Below are 17,044 nucleotides of genomic sequence, written 5' to 3' on the forward strand. Positions count from 1 at the left end.
ATTCAAAAATCTATTGCAAGAATTATGCCAAAAGTGGGCCACAAGTGTCTTCATAAGAACTGGGCAAAGTGGAAGCTCTGCTATTTCTGGTAGCTGAATTGTCTTTAATGATAGAAAACCTGAAGGTGAAAATTTTCTGTATGTCTGTGTGTGTCTGATTTTTCTTCTTTTGTAGTTATAATCTTTGAGGTAAGACAGAGAACAGATGAGTACAGTAGCCATGGCAGGCCTTTACAGCAGCTAAGCAAGTTTAAATTTCCAAGCCTATAGTGAGTAAAGAGCTGATGCTTGTCCTTTTTCTTGGGGAGAGCCTCTCTTTAAAACTTTCTTCCATTCCCCTTGGGGAATCAGGTAGTTTACAGGTTCAGCCAGAAGAAATTTTCCTGTTCCCAATATATGCAGTGCTTGTTCATTTATTCATGGCTGACTGATGACCTCCTAGGTTTCCTTTCCTTGTCATAAAACCCATCTTTCCAGAAGTGGAAGAAAAAAAAAAAAAATAGCTATTAGCTTTTAGTCAGGCCCGAATGCTGACAGAAACCAGTCGGTCATTATAAGTACAGCAGTGTTGCAAGAAACCTTAGGGGTAGCTTTCTGCTCTGTCATACAACGTGGCTATATTGGATAACCTTTCTATTCAAATGACTGTCTCATCAGGATACCATAAGCATATATGCAGCAACAATGAGGAGGTTAGTTTTTGTTACTGTTATAAATTGACCCAAACCCTAGAAAACAAGGCAATAGGCAGAATCTTCTCCAAAAGTGAAAAAACTCTCCAGTAACAGAAGACCAAGGAAGCAGCTTCCAAAGGGATAGCAAAGGAGGGAACACAGCAGGTAAAAATGTTTTCTTCCTAAGGGCATTCCAGAACTCCTCAATTTTTTTTGCTACTGCATGACCAGGACACAGAGATAACGGATACTATTTAACAGATGACAAGTGAGAGGAATGGGAGAATTAAGGGTATGCAAGAAAATGTAGGGATGGTGGAGGGCCTGGTTAGGTGTTTCAATGTCCCAGTTAGTTTGGTTCCCCCACACTCACTTCTCTCTTTCTCTTTCTTTTCTTTCTTTTTTTTTTTTTTTTTTTTTTTTTTAATAAATTGTACAGATGAACATGGGAGAAGTTCATGCTACTTGCTGGAAGCAATTAAGGTAAATTTCCATGGCCCATGGATTCCACAGACCTTTGAGTGTCCCACCTCATCCATCATGGGCTAACTTATGGAACCTAACTGTTCCGTGGCAAGACTCTGTAGCCCTTAGAAACTGGTGGCATGTCCTCTGATATTTTCCACGAGAGCGAGAGACATGTTGATTCCATCAGCTTCTTCCTCACACAATGCCCAAGTGCTCAGGTGCAGCCTTGCTATTTCTGAAGATCCTCTTCTCTGTTTTCAGATATCAGACAGCCGTTTCCAAATCCTCATGGGGAACCATTTGGTAATTCTGTCGACTTTCCAGATAGGAGGCCAGATCTGGATCACCAGCTTGCTGAGCCCTGTCACGAGGAGTCTTACCCTATAATAATAAAAAAAACAAGAAGAAAAATGTTGTGCTAACATATTTAGAAGACCAGATGAAAGCATGACCCAGAAGAATTACTACAGACTCATGAAGTTCTAAAGAATTTCAAGGTCCTTGTGCAGTTTAAGACAAATCATTGAGCCCTGCAAGGTCATGTTTTTTGATACATTACTCAGAAAGGCTCACATACTGGAAGGAACGGAATTTTCATTCTTATGGTGCAGTGGCAATGTGAGTGAATAGTGCAATAGAATCTCCACAAAACCATTCTTGCTCTCTGGATTGATGAAGATTAACAACTCAGAAAGCCACTTCTCTGGATTCCAGCTGTTGCAGAAATACAATATATAGTACTGGAAAAGAGTCTGATCTGAAAAAAGAGATCTGAAAAAGAGATGATCTCTCTCCAGCTTATAGACTACTTCCTGCAGTTTAACATGACAGGAATTGTTATTGTCTTGCTGCACAAAGCTATTTCCAACTCTGGAACCCATTGATCTGAGCATCTCTCAAATACTGATATATGTTGCTTATATTCAGAAATGCTAGTGGGGCTGATTCTGTACAGTGTTTCCAAGCAATTATATGTTTTGTTGTTTTTTGGGGTTTTTTGCAGAATATTCCTAGGTTTTAATTTTTCCCATACATCTTCTTTCTCCAAGCTTACATGGAAAGACAGTTGTGGTTAGTGTCACACCAATGAACACAGGGGCAAGTGAGGACAAAAAAAGATGGTTAGCCACCCTCAGAAAGCAAGTCAACTACAACAATCTAGCCTCATAGACACTGTGCAATCAAAAACCAAGGCTTCCCCAGGTGGTCCCTGCCCATAAACCTCTCTTTTGACCACACAAGACAAGGATGCTGCTGTGCCATGGAGATGCTTCATTCACACCCAACATACCAAATAGTTTGAGGCCAAGCTCTCACTATAGTGAAGATGACCCACACTGGGGACTGAACTAAAGTCCCTTGTACTTGTTTGAATCAATACAGTTTTCTAAGTAAAAACGTGTAAAAAGAGCTGTTCCTGGCACACACAGGGAAGCCTCAATCATGCACACAGCAGGGACGGATGCTGATCAGTCTTGCTTGACTGCAGTGCTTTGTAACTCGTTGACTAAGCTGGGTTACCTTGGAGTCTGTCTTTCTCAGCGAGGCTCCCGCATCCACCAGGAGCTGGCAGATGGCACGATGGCGCTGGCAGGCCGCTTTATGTAATGCTGTCTCACCCCTAGACCAAAGTACAGAAACCAGCAGTGAGACACATCACACTCATCAACGTTTATGAAACAGAAGGTTCAGTGAACAGAAAGGGATGATGTATTTCTGCAAGGTTGCTTCTTCCTGGCAGAGGCGGACTTGTGCACTCTCCTCCTTAGCACCTACATCCTTTGACTCAGTAAGAAAGCCTGCAGTGCACAAATAGCAGTTGGAGAACTGAGAAGTGGGAAAGAAACAGGCACAACATTTTTGTATTCAGAAATATTGTATTCAGAAAAACAAAAATGTCACATTCCCATCCAACCCGCAGTTCTGCTAACTGCTGTAGAGACAAAGCAAACACCTTATTTCATAGCAGGCTATGCTGGAACAATATTTTCATCTTCCTGCTTTTCTCTCCTGAATCTCCTGTTTTTGGAGGCATGATAGAAAAATCATGCCCATCAAAGCCATGACTGGTACACTTGCTGCCCTGGTTCTGATACCTGACCATCATGGATGCATGAGAGAGATCTGTGTTTTTGTTTTGTACTTTTGGACTAGCGAGCTACTGAGGAAGCTTGAACACATGATTTTCAGAACAGAAAGCTGTGTAGTAGGTGCAGGTTTATTGCAGAGTTCTTAATTCAGGGTGGGTCTACTTGTAGCAGGATTCTGAGAACGACTGTACTAATGAGGTTAAAGGAGCCAATTCATCTTTGACTAGAAATAGGAGGAAAGTAGTTTGATCTGCTTGAAGAGGTGTCTGTAGTACTACAGTCAAACAAGTAGGGCAATTACATGCACTCCAAGATAAAAAATGATAAGAATTACCTGTAATAAGACAGATGTAGAAGAGCATACATTCCCAGAAAGGAATTTCAGTCTCAGCCAATTACAGGGCAAGTTAAATATTAACAGGCAACTTTGTAATCTATCTCTAATTTATGAGGGCTAGATTCAGGTGGGGAAGATACCTGATTTCACTCTGAGAATCAAAAGAAAAATTTTCATTTTCAAGAGGTAGTGATAGGAAAACATTTGTAAAGGGAAGCCCTCATAGCTATATTCACTTGCACTTTTATTTCAGAGTCTCCACAATGCCACTGTACAAGGAGAAGGAGTATATGGACTTCACCACTGCTGGACTGCCATAAGAACCCCGTGCAGAACTAACAGAGAATGTCGGTAAAGAAGAGGATGTTGTGAGATGGGTAATGATAGGCTTAACCCCTATGGGAAAGGCTGCTTTGTTTCTCATACATTCTATATGTTTCCCAGAGTTATTTATGGATCACTTATACGAGAACTGGTCCAAAAGTAATGCCTCCTTTTTTTATTTCCCACAGCATCAAAGACAAATAGCGGTATGGCAGTAAAGCACGAACCTTTCTACCAATATTCTGTTACATTCTGTTGCCATAAGACAGATGGCAGCAGAGGGGCATTCTGACAGAGTGGCATCCGACATGGAAGTGCATACGAAGCAAAGGTGTGTCACTGAAATCCTCCATGCAGAAAAAAATAGCACCCACTGACATTCATTGACACTTGTTGAACTTGTTGTTATGGAGACCAACCAGTGGATGTGAGCACAGTGAAATGGTGGGGGTGGTGTTTGACAACACCAACAAGAAAGACATACTACATTCTGAATGGCCATGCAGAATGACATGTGTGCAGACGCAGGTTCTTGTTCACTGCTGATGAAAATGCACAGCTAAAGATGGCACCTATGTTGGAACAATAGTGTTTTGTAGCTGGGAATTTGTTCTATCAAATAGTGTCCTTATGTTCTTTGCATGTGTTGTATTTTCCATGGAAATAAAAACAAAGCATTACTTTCACAGCAACTTATATACATTATTGTGATACCCTGATTATACAGAGATTTGTAAAGTCAAGTCTTTTTTTAATAATATTAGAGCTGATTGAGTTTCTAATTACTTGAGAGAAATCTTTGATGGCACAAGTTGTGTCCATTTAGAACAACCAAGACAGAGCATCCAGCACTGAATAAGAAAATTCTTGTCCTGACTTTTGAAATCAAGCCTTCATGTTGATCCTCATTGACTAGATTCCGGAAACATCAAAGCACAATACAGGACTTGAATCTCTCTAGAAAGACTTGTGAGAAATAGGAAGCAATAGAAAGAAAATCCTTTCTGGTATTCAAGAAACATTTGTTCTGGGCCTTAAAGCTACATGTGTGTCTGTTGTTTTCAGACTTGAAGGCATTTCTGTTTGTTTATTTTTGAAGAGATGGGCCATTTTGAAAAACAAGTGAAGTTGGCTAACATAATACAAATACTGTGAAAAGCAGACAGGGTAGACTGTACTTACGTTTCACTGTCTGTCATGTCCAGTAATTCAGAAGGACCTGCAAAAGACAGTCAAATATGTTATATAGCATTTGTTTGCATATGCGAATGTACATATGCAATATGTAAAACAAATCAACAGAAAGCTCAGTTGGCACAGATACACCAAGCTTCAAGGTAACATTTGCTTGCACAAACCCTTGCACTAGCAAAATTCTGAATGCACAGTCACTGCTGGAGTCTCAGTGCCAGGGAATAGCAGCTTCTAAATTATACTGAGAATGAATATTCATGGCATTTATTTTCTCACTCTTCACCTTGCTCAATTAAGTGGTTCACATAAGCACAGCACATTGGAAATGCTGATATAATGGAAACCCTGATATATTGCAAGTTACAATCTATTGTTAGTACTAGAGGGAAAATGTCATTAGGAAGTTGAAATTAGCCAAATTCTGTCCTGAATGACATCCCTGTGCTACTCTATTTAACAGCACTATACAGAATGTAGATCAGGGTGGAATATTCCCAGCAGTCCTTATATTGATATGCAAATCCTGTACTTTGCTGGTCAGCAATGATCAGGAAAGTAAGGTTAAGCAAAATAGAAAAGTTTTTTGTTAAGTGAGACAAAAAAATTCATTTTGTTGATGTGCTTTTGTTCTTGATATTCACTACAGGCAGATGTCTACAGCAGTAAATTCCATTGCTGTATTACAGTGACAGGGAAAAGCTAGGATTTGGATAGCATTTGGAATGAGAAGAACTTTTCCTTTTCTAGTCTGCCTTATTATTCTCCTCTCCACTTCTCTGGAGCATACTGCCAGATGGTATGGGGCATTTAGCAAAGGGAATAGTGAAACTTCACAGGAATTTTGCTTCCTGTGCATGAATATTTCTCTTCATCACACTTTGACTTTCAAATTCAAGAGTCCTCAAGAGCTTATGGCAAATCTCACCTGAAACTGAGGAATTTCACTCTGTTTACTCACAAAGGCCTACTCACAACCTCTCTTCACTTCTTTCACTGAGTCTATGCTGAAGTGGATCTGAGCAATCCATCTCTCCCTCACTCTTTTTATAACATATATATGTAGTATGTTTGGGAGAGCTGGTTGCCATGGCTCCTGGAACTGCAGATAGCTCCTTCCCTTCACCTTCCACCATCATGAGAAAGAGGTGGTCCAAAATGTAGCATGCCTAGAACTCAGTGCATAGAGCATTGCATACCTACTGCAGCAGTTCTCCAAGCTCATTAGCCACTCTCCTAACTCTCATGCTACACCACACAGCGGTTTCACTTAGCTGTTGTGGGTTTACAGCTCCCTATCCAATAGAAGAATAATCACAAACTACGAATTCCTATAAGCACAGAAGGATACAGGAGTCTAAGCAGAGTTCCCTTGTTGAGAAAAAGAATAGCTAAGAATCTAAGAACAAAAAACAAACAACAAAAACAGACCAAACCAAACAACCAACAACTAGATGAATAAAAACAACTATATGAATAATATCTCTCAGGACTAAAGAAAGCTATGTTATTTCAAAAATAAAGGTTTAATAAGCCATTTCCCATGGCTTGCTGCAATACTACCTCCCAGAGAAAGGTACAAGGAATGACTTGCAGACTTAGTAAAAATACGTTTCTGCTCATAGAGAGGACAATGAAGGTTGTGGTGTGATGGTGCAGCAACATATCTGAACTGGCTGCATTGGGCACATTCTTATCTGGCAAGAACAGAAAAAAGAGAGAAATCAGAAGAATGAGATCTGAGTGGACAGAAGAGCTGGAACTGAGTACATCTGGTGAGAAAGAAAACCAAGGACAAAGGAAAACTGGTCAGGAGGGGAGCCAAGTACTAAGGATTGAGTGAGCATTCTATAAGTACAAATCTAAACAGGTGCCAAGTACATCCTATCAGTGCACATGGGAGTTCTCCAGTAAACCATTCAAAACAAAACATCCAATGGGAGCAACCTGACTCCATCGCAGTTAGACTTAAGGCCAGATATTGCAGTTAATCAATTTACAGCATGACATGGTGCCAGAATTCATTCATTTTATTCTATTTGACCTATCTCTAAAAGTATATGGTCCCAACTCACATTCAATCTGAGTTGTTTCCTTTATTTCTTATTTATTTTGCTTGTGCTTCTCTTAAACCACATCACGCTCTCCTCCTAATTCCCTTTCCCCTCTGTTTTGGACCTCATTTTTACATCAGTCTCCCTGGCGCTGCCAACCGACCATTCCAAATCCCCCTCTGCCCTGGGACAAAAGCTGCACATACGTGGGAAGGGCTGGCACTGGGAAAGCTAACGGCACTGTCATCCTGACCCAGCAGGGAGGCGACTGTTTTACTCCAGGACAAGAGGCAAAGAAAGAAAAGGAGACCAAGGCGCAGAGAGAGAGAGGACAAAATAACCCCATAGAAATCCGGAAGGGAAATGCATGAGTGAGATTTCTATCAAGCAAAACAGCAGGGGGGGAAATAAAAACAAAAGATAGAAATGTGTGGAGAGGTGGAGGGAGAAAAAAAAAAAGAGAAAGAGAGAGAGAAAGAGAGAGACTTGGGGACTAAAGAATGGCAGTATGGGGACAGGGGGGAGAAGTTTGCTTGAAAGGAGCTGAAAAGCATGACATACTGAGGGGAAGCCCAGCTGAGATCACTTTCTTTACTTCACATCTCCAATAGACTGTCTGTGTAGAATTATTAACTTTTTTCCTTCTTTCCTTCTGCCCCCTTTCACTCCACCAAAGCCCCTCTCTAATTTCTCAGGCCAAGCTGGGGACAGGAGGAGGCAAGAGAAGGAGATGCTAGAAAGCAGCTGCCCTTTAGCTGAGTTCATTACAACATAAAAGAGAGGCAAAAAGAGGCACTTCCAAAATATACAGCACCATGCAGTCTAAAAGGCCTCCAAGCCTGCAACACACCCTGCTCTCTCCAGTGGAGGTGATTACAGCTACCCACAGGAGACCCACAGCTATTAACCTTTGCCAGTCCCTGGTCCTGTCAGTCCCTCCCTTTGTACAAATGGGGAAGAAGTGAATCTGTTTTTAACAGTAATGTCCTTCACTAGCAGCATTTCTGGGAATTCATCAGTCAAAATCTTCTTTGGTTAATCATTTAGTTATGGTTTTGACATACAGGACAAAAATGGGTTTGGTTCATTACTGTCAAAGAAGGATTATTTTTAAAATAACATTCACTTGCAAAAGTAGAACTATTTCAGGTCTTCCCCCAACTCTGCACTCCTAATTTCTACCTGATGTGAAGATTAACAGTGTCTGTCTTGGACTAGCAGCGTCTTCTGGGTCTGAATTTCTATTGTGTGAAGATGTCTCTCATTTTAACTGTCCCTCACTCACATTAACCTCAGATTTTGTAAACCTAGAAAATAAAATGGACTATTTTATACTTTGTGCCTTCTAGGAAATCTGAGCTGTTTCCTACTTAAGCAACTCACGAATGTCCCCCTGCTATAAAACATTCTGCAAATCTAGAGCTATCAGTGAATGTCAGACAAACTCAATCTTCAACAGGCTTTGTCCCCACCATAGATCTTTGTCATAGCAGAATTTGCTTTCCAAGCAAAACAAACAAAAAAACTCTAATAATAATAACAACAAATGCATTCTCGTGTTTACTAGAGGATGCTATCTAGTGGAACAAGGACAGTGAGGTCAGAGATCACAAAGATGTTCAGAATGACATGAACTAACTATTCCACCAGAAGTTTCCAACACAAACTCTTAAGCAATTGTAAGCAATGTTCTTCTGTTGAAAACTGACATTCCCTGGATTAACTACAGAACTCTTGCATTTTTTTTGAGCTTCTAGAGAAGAAAAGTAGAGAAGATATATATTGGATTGCTTGTCTTCAATAATTGTTATAAGCAGTTCAGAATTTCCAGATGAAGATTCCAAATCAAGTTTGATTCCAAATACAGGCAATGATTTAGGAGATCCTTTTCTAACTGAGATTCTTAAGTGTTCCCTACTGATTGTGTGAAATAAATAGTTAATTTTTTTTAACGTGTAAGCATTGGGGCGTGAGATAGTTGACTGCAGCAAAAAAAAACATGTGGTTCTGATACCTACTGAGTTTGGCCCTCAGTTTCTTGCAAAGTGTTTCTTAGCCCAGCTACAGACAGATCTTAAAAGGTGACCTTTTCAATACAAGAAAAAGACCCTTGATTTATGAAGGCTTCTTGAGCAACATGTAGGTCTGTGTATCTGCCCTTCATGCATAGGAGATGGAGAGAAATTGTTTTGAAGGAACAGCAACCAACACAACCATTCCTGCAGCAGTAAGCAGCTGTTATAACACCTACTACACTTCAGTTGTTCTAACACCTACTACTACATTGCTGCTTCAGCTGCTGTTTCAGACTCATGCCAGTCCACTGATAAGTATCACAGCAATCTCTTTGTTTGACCAATCTGTGCTTTTTTCTATCTTGAGACGGGTTATTTTCCTCCCCTTAACATCTAAAATAATTCTGATCAAGATCACAGTGTAATCTCTCATATTAATATCCCTGCATAATTGCAGAAAGCATAAAGCCATCACCACAAAAGACAGCACAACACCATTTCCTCTTCTTCACAGTCCCAGTGCTATGCCTGAGGTGTGTTTGCTGGGGGCAAGGAGGGATTTACCACCCCTGCACCACATTCAATTCACCCCAGTAGCTTCATACCAGATAGCTAACAATCATTTTTTTGTTGCTGTTGGTCACTGTTTGAACTACATTGAGAAGATTTTCTCTGATTAATAACGGATTTCCTGCGCTGTAGATGGAGAGTATTTTGCTGTGGAGCTCTTATTAATGTTAACCATCTCTAGTCACGTGTTCTTGATAAATTCTATGACAGAAAAACTATGGGGGAATTAGAGGTGGACAAAAGTAATGGCCAAAAGAAGAGCAAGATCCATTTTTATCAAGCGTGTCAATTAGCAGAAATAAGAAGCTAGATACAGGGAAAGCCTCAGATATTAATAGTGTTGGATGAGGTCTCATACACTAATTATTAATGAGAAGATGCCAGGTGCCAGAGAAACAACATAAAAACAAGGACATCATGATGATGATTCAGCAAGAGAGCTTGTTTGTGACTGAGAAGTGCCCAGGGTAGAAATGAGATTCATTAATTGCTTAGTGGGAGAAAGAGGAGGCCCCTATTAGAGCATTGTCCCATGCATTCTGTGATCCCCAGAGAATGTTAAACAAACAATGCATTTGGAGAAGCCCAGAGGACATATATCTGGAAAGCTGCAAAAGCTTCCTGTCATCCTTGGGGACGGGGGGGAGAGAGAAACTGAGTTGACATTTGCTCAACCTTCTGGTTTGTCTTTGTCTAACTGTCCGTAATCCCCTACATTTCTCTATTCACTTAAAAAATTCCCATGGATTTCCTGCTCACATCCTCACCAGCTTAAATGATCTCATTTTAAACCCTCATTGAAAGAATTGTAACTGGGTCAGTCTGTAATTTAAGGTATGTGTGCCTAAGAAAAGTCCTGGAGAGGTATCAATGAGAGTGAAGTGGCACAGGTCGTGCGAACCAGGAGAAGAAACAAGAAAGACTAAGAAAATTAGGTGAAATTATGTCTATCTACAGAATTTAGAGGCATATAAATGAACTGTAACCTATGAGATGATCCAGAGAAGTCAAAATAGAAGTAGATTTAGTGATAGTAAGACTTGCTACAACATCTGAGAAAAATAGCCAGAATTTGGATATAAGGCTAGCTATATGTATCTATCAGATGTAGGTATCTCTACACAAAAAAAAGACCCTTCTCTTAGCCAAATAACTGGAGAACAGTTCAGCTGCCCACATATGGATATTTTATGATATTTTGAAGGGCAAGCCTTGGTATGAATTTGGAATTACAGGGATGTTTGTCTAGGCTCCTGCTGGCAGTCCAGAAGGATATGAGTCTTCTACAGGCCTTGCATGTTATCTATGGACCCATGCAGAACTTAGACCTATTGACTATATCACACCGTATAAAAACCTAAGCTTTAAGAGCCAAACTGAAGCTAAATCCCACTCCAACTAAAACAAATGTTAACAGATGTATTATTGTCTCTTTATTTGCTGTGTGTAGTGCTTTTTTCTTCTCTCTGTGAAACTTCCGTAACAACTTTCAGGCATTAGCTAATACATTATAATTACCAGACATAGTCTCTATGTTTGTGAGTAGTTGTCATGCTGTTGTGGCCTATATCATTTTCCAGCAGTGAACAAGATCACAGTAGTTTGAACAGGCAGAAACTCCTCAGTACTGCTAACTCAAACATATGTAAAATGCAGATTCTTACATAGCCCATATAAGCATGCCTGCGATCCTGTTACTGACAAAGATAAAAAGAATCTGAAGGAAAAAACTGAAATGGCAAGATCACAGCATACGAATATAAATATTTTAAATGGATATCACAGATTATTGTTATGAGATGGACTTGAAAAACAAAAAAAAAAAAAAAAAGGAGAGACAAAATATTGGAAGGTTGTGAAGGAAACTAGGCAAATCCAGTCTAGAAACAAATGCATAGCTTCCTAACCAGCATTATTAAATGTTGAAATAATATCAATGGTAGGAGGGACTTTCCATTTCTGTTAATGATTTTGCACAGATTAGATCCTTTCTACAACACGTGCTTTAATAGGAAAACAAATTAATTTTGCAGTCTCATGCCAGAGGGCAAACTAGAGCATCGCACCGGGTCTTCAAACATCACAACTGATGAAATTGTGAAAATCCCCATTCTCCTCAAAACTCATTTTAGTTTCCTTTCATCTGGAGCCATTCCTGTCATTGCCGCCACATTCCTAGTCTCCTGCTCACGCCTTCTACAAGTGGCTGAGGGTGATGACAACGAGTGAGAATGCTCCCAGCCATGCTGTGCTGTGTGGTTTCACCTGGCTGACACACTCGGCTGCAGTACAGCTCTCTGCAGGTTTGCACACTGACTCACCGTGTTCCAGGATATACTTCACAATCTCGCCATGCCCACTCTTGGCAGCGTGATGCAACAAGGAGCCATGGTCAGGTCCTTGGATTAGCAAATTGGCTCCTTTTTTACAGCATTCTATGAACTAGGAAAAAAAAAACACACGCATACCCATAAAGAAGGATAATGCAGGAAAAGCAGAAAAACAGATATGCAGGCAAATCATGTATTAATTTCCGCAGGAGATCAGTGCAAGAATGCAATGCAATGAAATGTAATATTACATTAAAGCCAGCTTTTAGGCCCCAGTGAAAAAAAGATATTTTAAACTAGAAGCATTGACAATTATATAGGTTAACAAAAGCAGATCATATTTCCTGAACAATGAGACACTGCTGCTCTATGGGTGGTGAATTATTGCTTGCTATAAATGACTTGCAAAAACACTTACAGTGAAGCTGTTAGGAAATTTAAAAAATATATGTATTTAATAGAAAATTCTGGCTTATCTCCTGAAAATTTCACTTTTTTTAAGTAAATGAAGCATATCCAAAGTAAACACTTTCTGACTAAATCAGAAAACTCTGACTCAAAAATCTATAGGGAGCTGGATTTGAGCTGCCACACACTCTCCTTTCTATTCAGAGCCCTCCAAGAGGAAAGCACTATCCAAGACAAGGACAGGCAACATCCACTGGTCAGTTCTCAGATTTTCTGTAAACTCTTTCTGTAATACAGATTATTGCAGAAAAGAGGGTGTAGCTGGTGACAGGGGGACATTACTTATGACACATGACAACTGAAGAAGGACAAGTTTCCTTGTCAAAGCAAACTCAGGCAAAAAGCTTTCAAGAAGCAGAAATGGAACAATATTTTAATGACTGCTTGCTTGAGGAACATTGCCTAGATGCTGCAGCTGCCACACTAGGGGAGAAAGATTGGAAGGTACATCTGCAGGCCAAGGGTTGCCCTAACAGTACTGTCATTTTTATGAATGGTCCCAAGCTGGCTTTTTGCAGATAATATTGCAATCATTAATCACACTTCTCATTCAAATTCAGGGACATGTTTGCAAACCCCTATTTGGCTACTGAAACACACAGCCTGAATAAGTGTCAGGCATAGAACTTCAGACTTAGAGAACAAGGCTTTTTACATGGGTGCCTTTTCCTACCAAAGCAAGGTACCAAAAATTGACCATACCAAAATGCTATTGGTTTTGAGACATCTATCAAACAGTAAGGCATCAAACTGAGTTTCATTCTACCTGGTCTTTGGTTGCCTAGGAAGATATTAAGATGTCTCTAACAACTCTAATTGCTTGGCCACCAACATCACTGCAATAAAACATCTAAAACAACATCTGCAACATCTACACTATTGCCTAGTGCTACATCTTCCAGTACATGATTTCTCTATTGATAATTGACACAGTGCTCTATACAGTGCACTATGGACCCTAGGCTGAAAGGTGCTGCCTAACACCAGATCCTATTCACTCAAATTTCACACCTCACCTAACTGATGTGCTTCCTAATACTCCGGGTTTCCTGGAAAGGCTGTAAAATGGCGTTTGACAGCAGTCCCTACAGCAGTCTGTTTATGTTTTGAGCAGAGGTGTGATATTATTTACAGCATATCAAACCTTCTAGTAGCTGTGAAAACGTGGACACTCAGTACTCTGTGCTTACCTTCAGCAGATCACCAGCTATGACTGCCTGTAAAAGTGCTGCAAAAGACAAACAGAAAATTAATATTAGGTAGAAAGCATTCTGTATATGGCCTCACAACTGAGAACACATCTCACTGTGTGCACAAGTTAAGACAGACGCTTCAATCCACTTGTATCCTCATATACCATTAAAACTGGTGAGGACTCTGGACTGACATTTTGAGAAAGGAGAAGGAAGACTACGCATGTTGCATGAATGATGTATGGACATTGAACCATTATTTCCAATGACGCCCTGGAACTGCATGTTTCTGTCTGAAGTTTTGCTTTGTGGCACTTCAGAGAATTTTCAAGACAGGATGGACTTGACACCCTGGCACCTAAGCTATAGCTGAAGATATCAATGCCAAACACCTGAGATTCCTACAGACCGCTCAGACTGTGGGACTGATGGTAGAGTGGTCAGTCAGCATCAGATACGCTGAGAGTCCAAAGCCACTGAAAACAGAGGAGCAAATCAGAGATTTCTTAATATTTATTTGTATTGTAAGAACATCTTGGCCTGCCAGAATGCAACAAGTCCCACCGGTTTGGTAAGCAAGATCAAACACAGAGCAGGAGCCAGTTCCCATCCTTTTACCTTTGGTAATTTAGACAGACACAGAAGGAAAAAGAGACAGAGAGGCACAGTGAACAAAGAATCACAATAAGGCAGGGAAGAGCAGTGAAGAGAGCCCAGGTCTACACACTGCCACAACTGTTTGTCCCAAGCCCATTAGAAAGAAGAGGGAAGGCAACAGCCTGAGACTCTGTATTGTTCTATGTATAGGCTGCACTGAGCAAGAGTACTAGTAGATAACAATTAACCACCCTTTTCCCTCTTTCTCTCTATTATAACTTATATAATAAATTAAAATATATACACTATTGGGAAAGCAGTTTTTTGGTTTGCATCATAAAAAGCATTAAACATTTGCCTCAGTTCATTCTTTTTCAAGAGTGCCAAAGCCCATTTCTGTCTTCAACTCTAGACAGTGCAATCAGGTTAAGCATTTGCTGAAGTGCCATCCTTGATATAATGATGCCAAAAGCTCATTTAGGGAGGAACAAGGGAGAAGGAAAACTATAGTAAGGACCTGTATCTGAAAAATAACACACAGGAAACTGCACAGTGTGAATTCCATGTGGAGTTTGTTGCAACTCCAGAAGTGACATGGCAGAAGAGGAGAAGTATGAAAAGACAACTCAGCAAACATTCCTTTCTTTGAAAATACCTGGACTTCTATACAGCTTTCAGAGGTCTCAGTGACACCTAATGCCCTAGTCTCAGAGCAATAGGAAAAGCAAAAATTCAGTCCAGCTAATTTCTCATTCAGGAAAGCAAGAACTGCAATAACAAGTATTCCTTGTAACACTGGATTTAGGGCAGTCCTACAGTGATCATAAGTTAAACTAAGTCTAGAAAATCCCTTAGTGCCTGTGGGGATCAGGGCACTCTGCTTTGAGGAATGGAAGAAGTCAAACACCATCAAGTAGGATAATGAACTGGAAAAATACATTTGTGTCTTTTCTTTGGACTTCATTTTCAGTGGGGTACAGTAATCTTTTTTCCCCTGTAGTTCTAGTGCTGGCTCTGCCTAATTTAATACAAGAAAAGAATGTAGCCCTTATGCTACTCAGTTCATCTTTTTTTTTTTTTTTTTTTTTTTTGTCCTTATTCACATTCAGAGCCACAGTTATTGTGTGGGCTGATGCAGTCTGGGCTTGTGTAACTATTCTGGTCACCTCACACATGCAGAAATCAAATGAACTGGTGACACCAGCTTTTCATTGCCATCTACATTCTCTATTTTAAGATATGGTTACCTTAAAATTACTTAAGAGACAGAAATATATTTTCTCATGCAAATTAGAGTTGGTAGTTGAGGTTATAGTTCAGAAAATCCATGAGATCCAGTAAACTGTAAAGTCAAAATAAAAGTCTGGCAAGTCTTCTGCATTGAGGACTCATAACCAGAGGTTTTCCTGGTGATATTAGGATAAAACAGCTTTAAACACATTAAACAAAGTTAAAGCAATCTTTTCCTTTCTTCTCTAAGCCTCCAATCCAGCTAAGCATTTAGGTAGGTGCTTAGCTTTGAGCTGATCACATTCTTTTTACCAAGCCTACCTGCAAACGATTTTAAGTACCCTGATAGAGTATAACCTATTGCATAAATGAATGCACTACAGATCAACAAAACCAGCTGTCGTAACAAGTAGATGAGATCACAATAAAATAATTCTGTACAGTAAGCCACAATACTGGGAGACTTAGAAGCTATAGAACTAGATATGGAGAAAGGTTCAGAATAGGGCTCACTTTTGCTTAGCAGACTAACCCTGTAAACTCAAATGGGGTTGGTGAGCATACTCAGGAGGAGGGGTTGCAGGGCAAAAATTATCTGGCTGTAAAAGAAGTGGTTAAAGCAAGTAAGAAAATGGTAGTGCTAAGACAGTTGAATGAGAAATTGGACAAAAACACAGTTAACATGCAATACCAAGCTATCTTAAAATCACTAAAATAAGCATATTTTTTTTGTCTTCTGAGCAACGCTGCACCACTGGTGTAATATACAACATGAGTTATGAATTGTTTTAAATCATAAATAACTTCATGTCTTAAAGATGCTTCAAAAACTACTTAATTTAGAAAATATTTAAATCAAGCCTTTTTTTTTTTCCTCAACTTCTCGTGTGACAAATATGTTTCATGACTAATAAAAATGTTTTATTACTCTTTTCATTTCTTTAACAAGCAGACTTATTGCTGATGAAATGTGACACCTTGACAAGACTCAGATTCAAGTGGTCTGGCCATATAACTAGGCTGTCACAGTGCTAGACACCCTGGGCTGCCTTCTCAGCAAAGTTCAACTCTTTCTATGTCTGCATCACTACAGACAGCCCCTACTCCATCTCTGTACCATGAGCAATTGCTTTGCTGAAATGCCCAGCAAATGTAAATCACTCCCAGGATGATGAATCTTGACAGTCACTTCACTTGCCAGGATATGGACAACCAGAAATACAGATCATGCATGAAACAGCTGCTGGAGAGCAGCAACTTTGGGTCTCCACTGGATGAATTTTGACACCTGGCTCTAATCACCCCTTGGCCAACTTAAATCACCAAGTTGGCCACATTACAAACAAAACTGAAACAAGACACACAGATGACTTATAAATTAAATACAAGTACATAATCCACTGACTGGGGAAAAAAAAAAAAAAAAGTTAAAAAGACTGGTATTTGAATTCTGGTAATTCTGCAAACTAATGCAGCTTTCTCTTTGTACTTAGCACTGTTGAG

General features: G+C 39.8%; 1 protein-coding gene across 4 annotated transcripts in view; it reads right to left on the reverse strand.

Annotated features, from left to right (window-relative positions):
• Positions 1 to 1,406: 1,406 nt before the first annotated feature.
• The window catches only part of DGKI (diacylglycerol kinase iota), a gene marked incomplete at both ends in the record, with an annotated part of 208,683 nt that continues 193,045 nt past the window's right edge, over positions 1,407 to 17,044 (reverse strand). For all 4 annotated transcript variants that reach the window (XM_079537633.1, XM_079537635.1, XM_079537634.1 and 1 more), the window contains 5 exons: positions 1,407 to 1,523; positions 2,664 to 2,763; positions 5,076 to 5,112; positions 12,045 to 12,165; positions 13,712 to 13,749. In XM_079537633.1, the coding sequence (XP_079393759.1) occupies positions 1,407 to 1,523; positions 2,664 to 2,763; positions 5,076 to 5,112; positions 12,045 to 12,165; positions 13,712 to 13,749 (413 nt within the window). The remainder of the gene's footprint in view (positions 1,524 to 2,663; positions 2,764 to 5,075; positions 5,113 to 12,044; positions 12,166 to 13,711; positions 13,750 to 17,044) is intronic.

Source organism: Tetrao urogallus, assembly GCF_951394365.1.
Source record: "Tetrao urogallus genome assembly, chromosome: 1".
NCBI classification, from domain to species: domain Eukaryota; kingdom Metazoa; phylum Chordata; class Aves; order Galliformes; family Phasianidae; genus Tetrao; species Tetrao urogallus.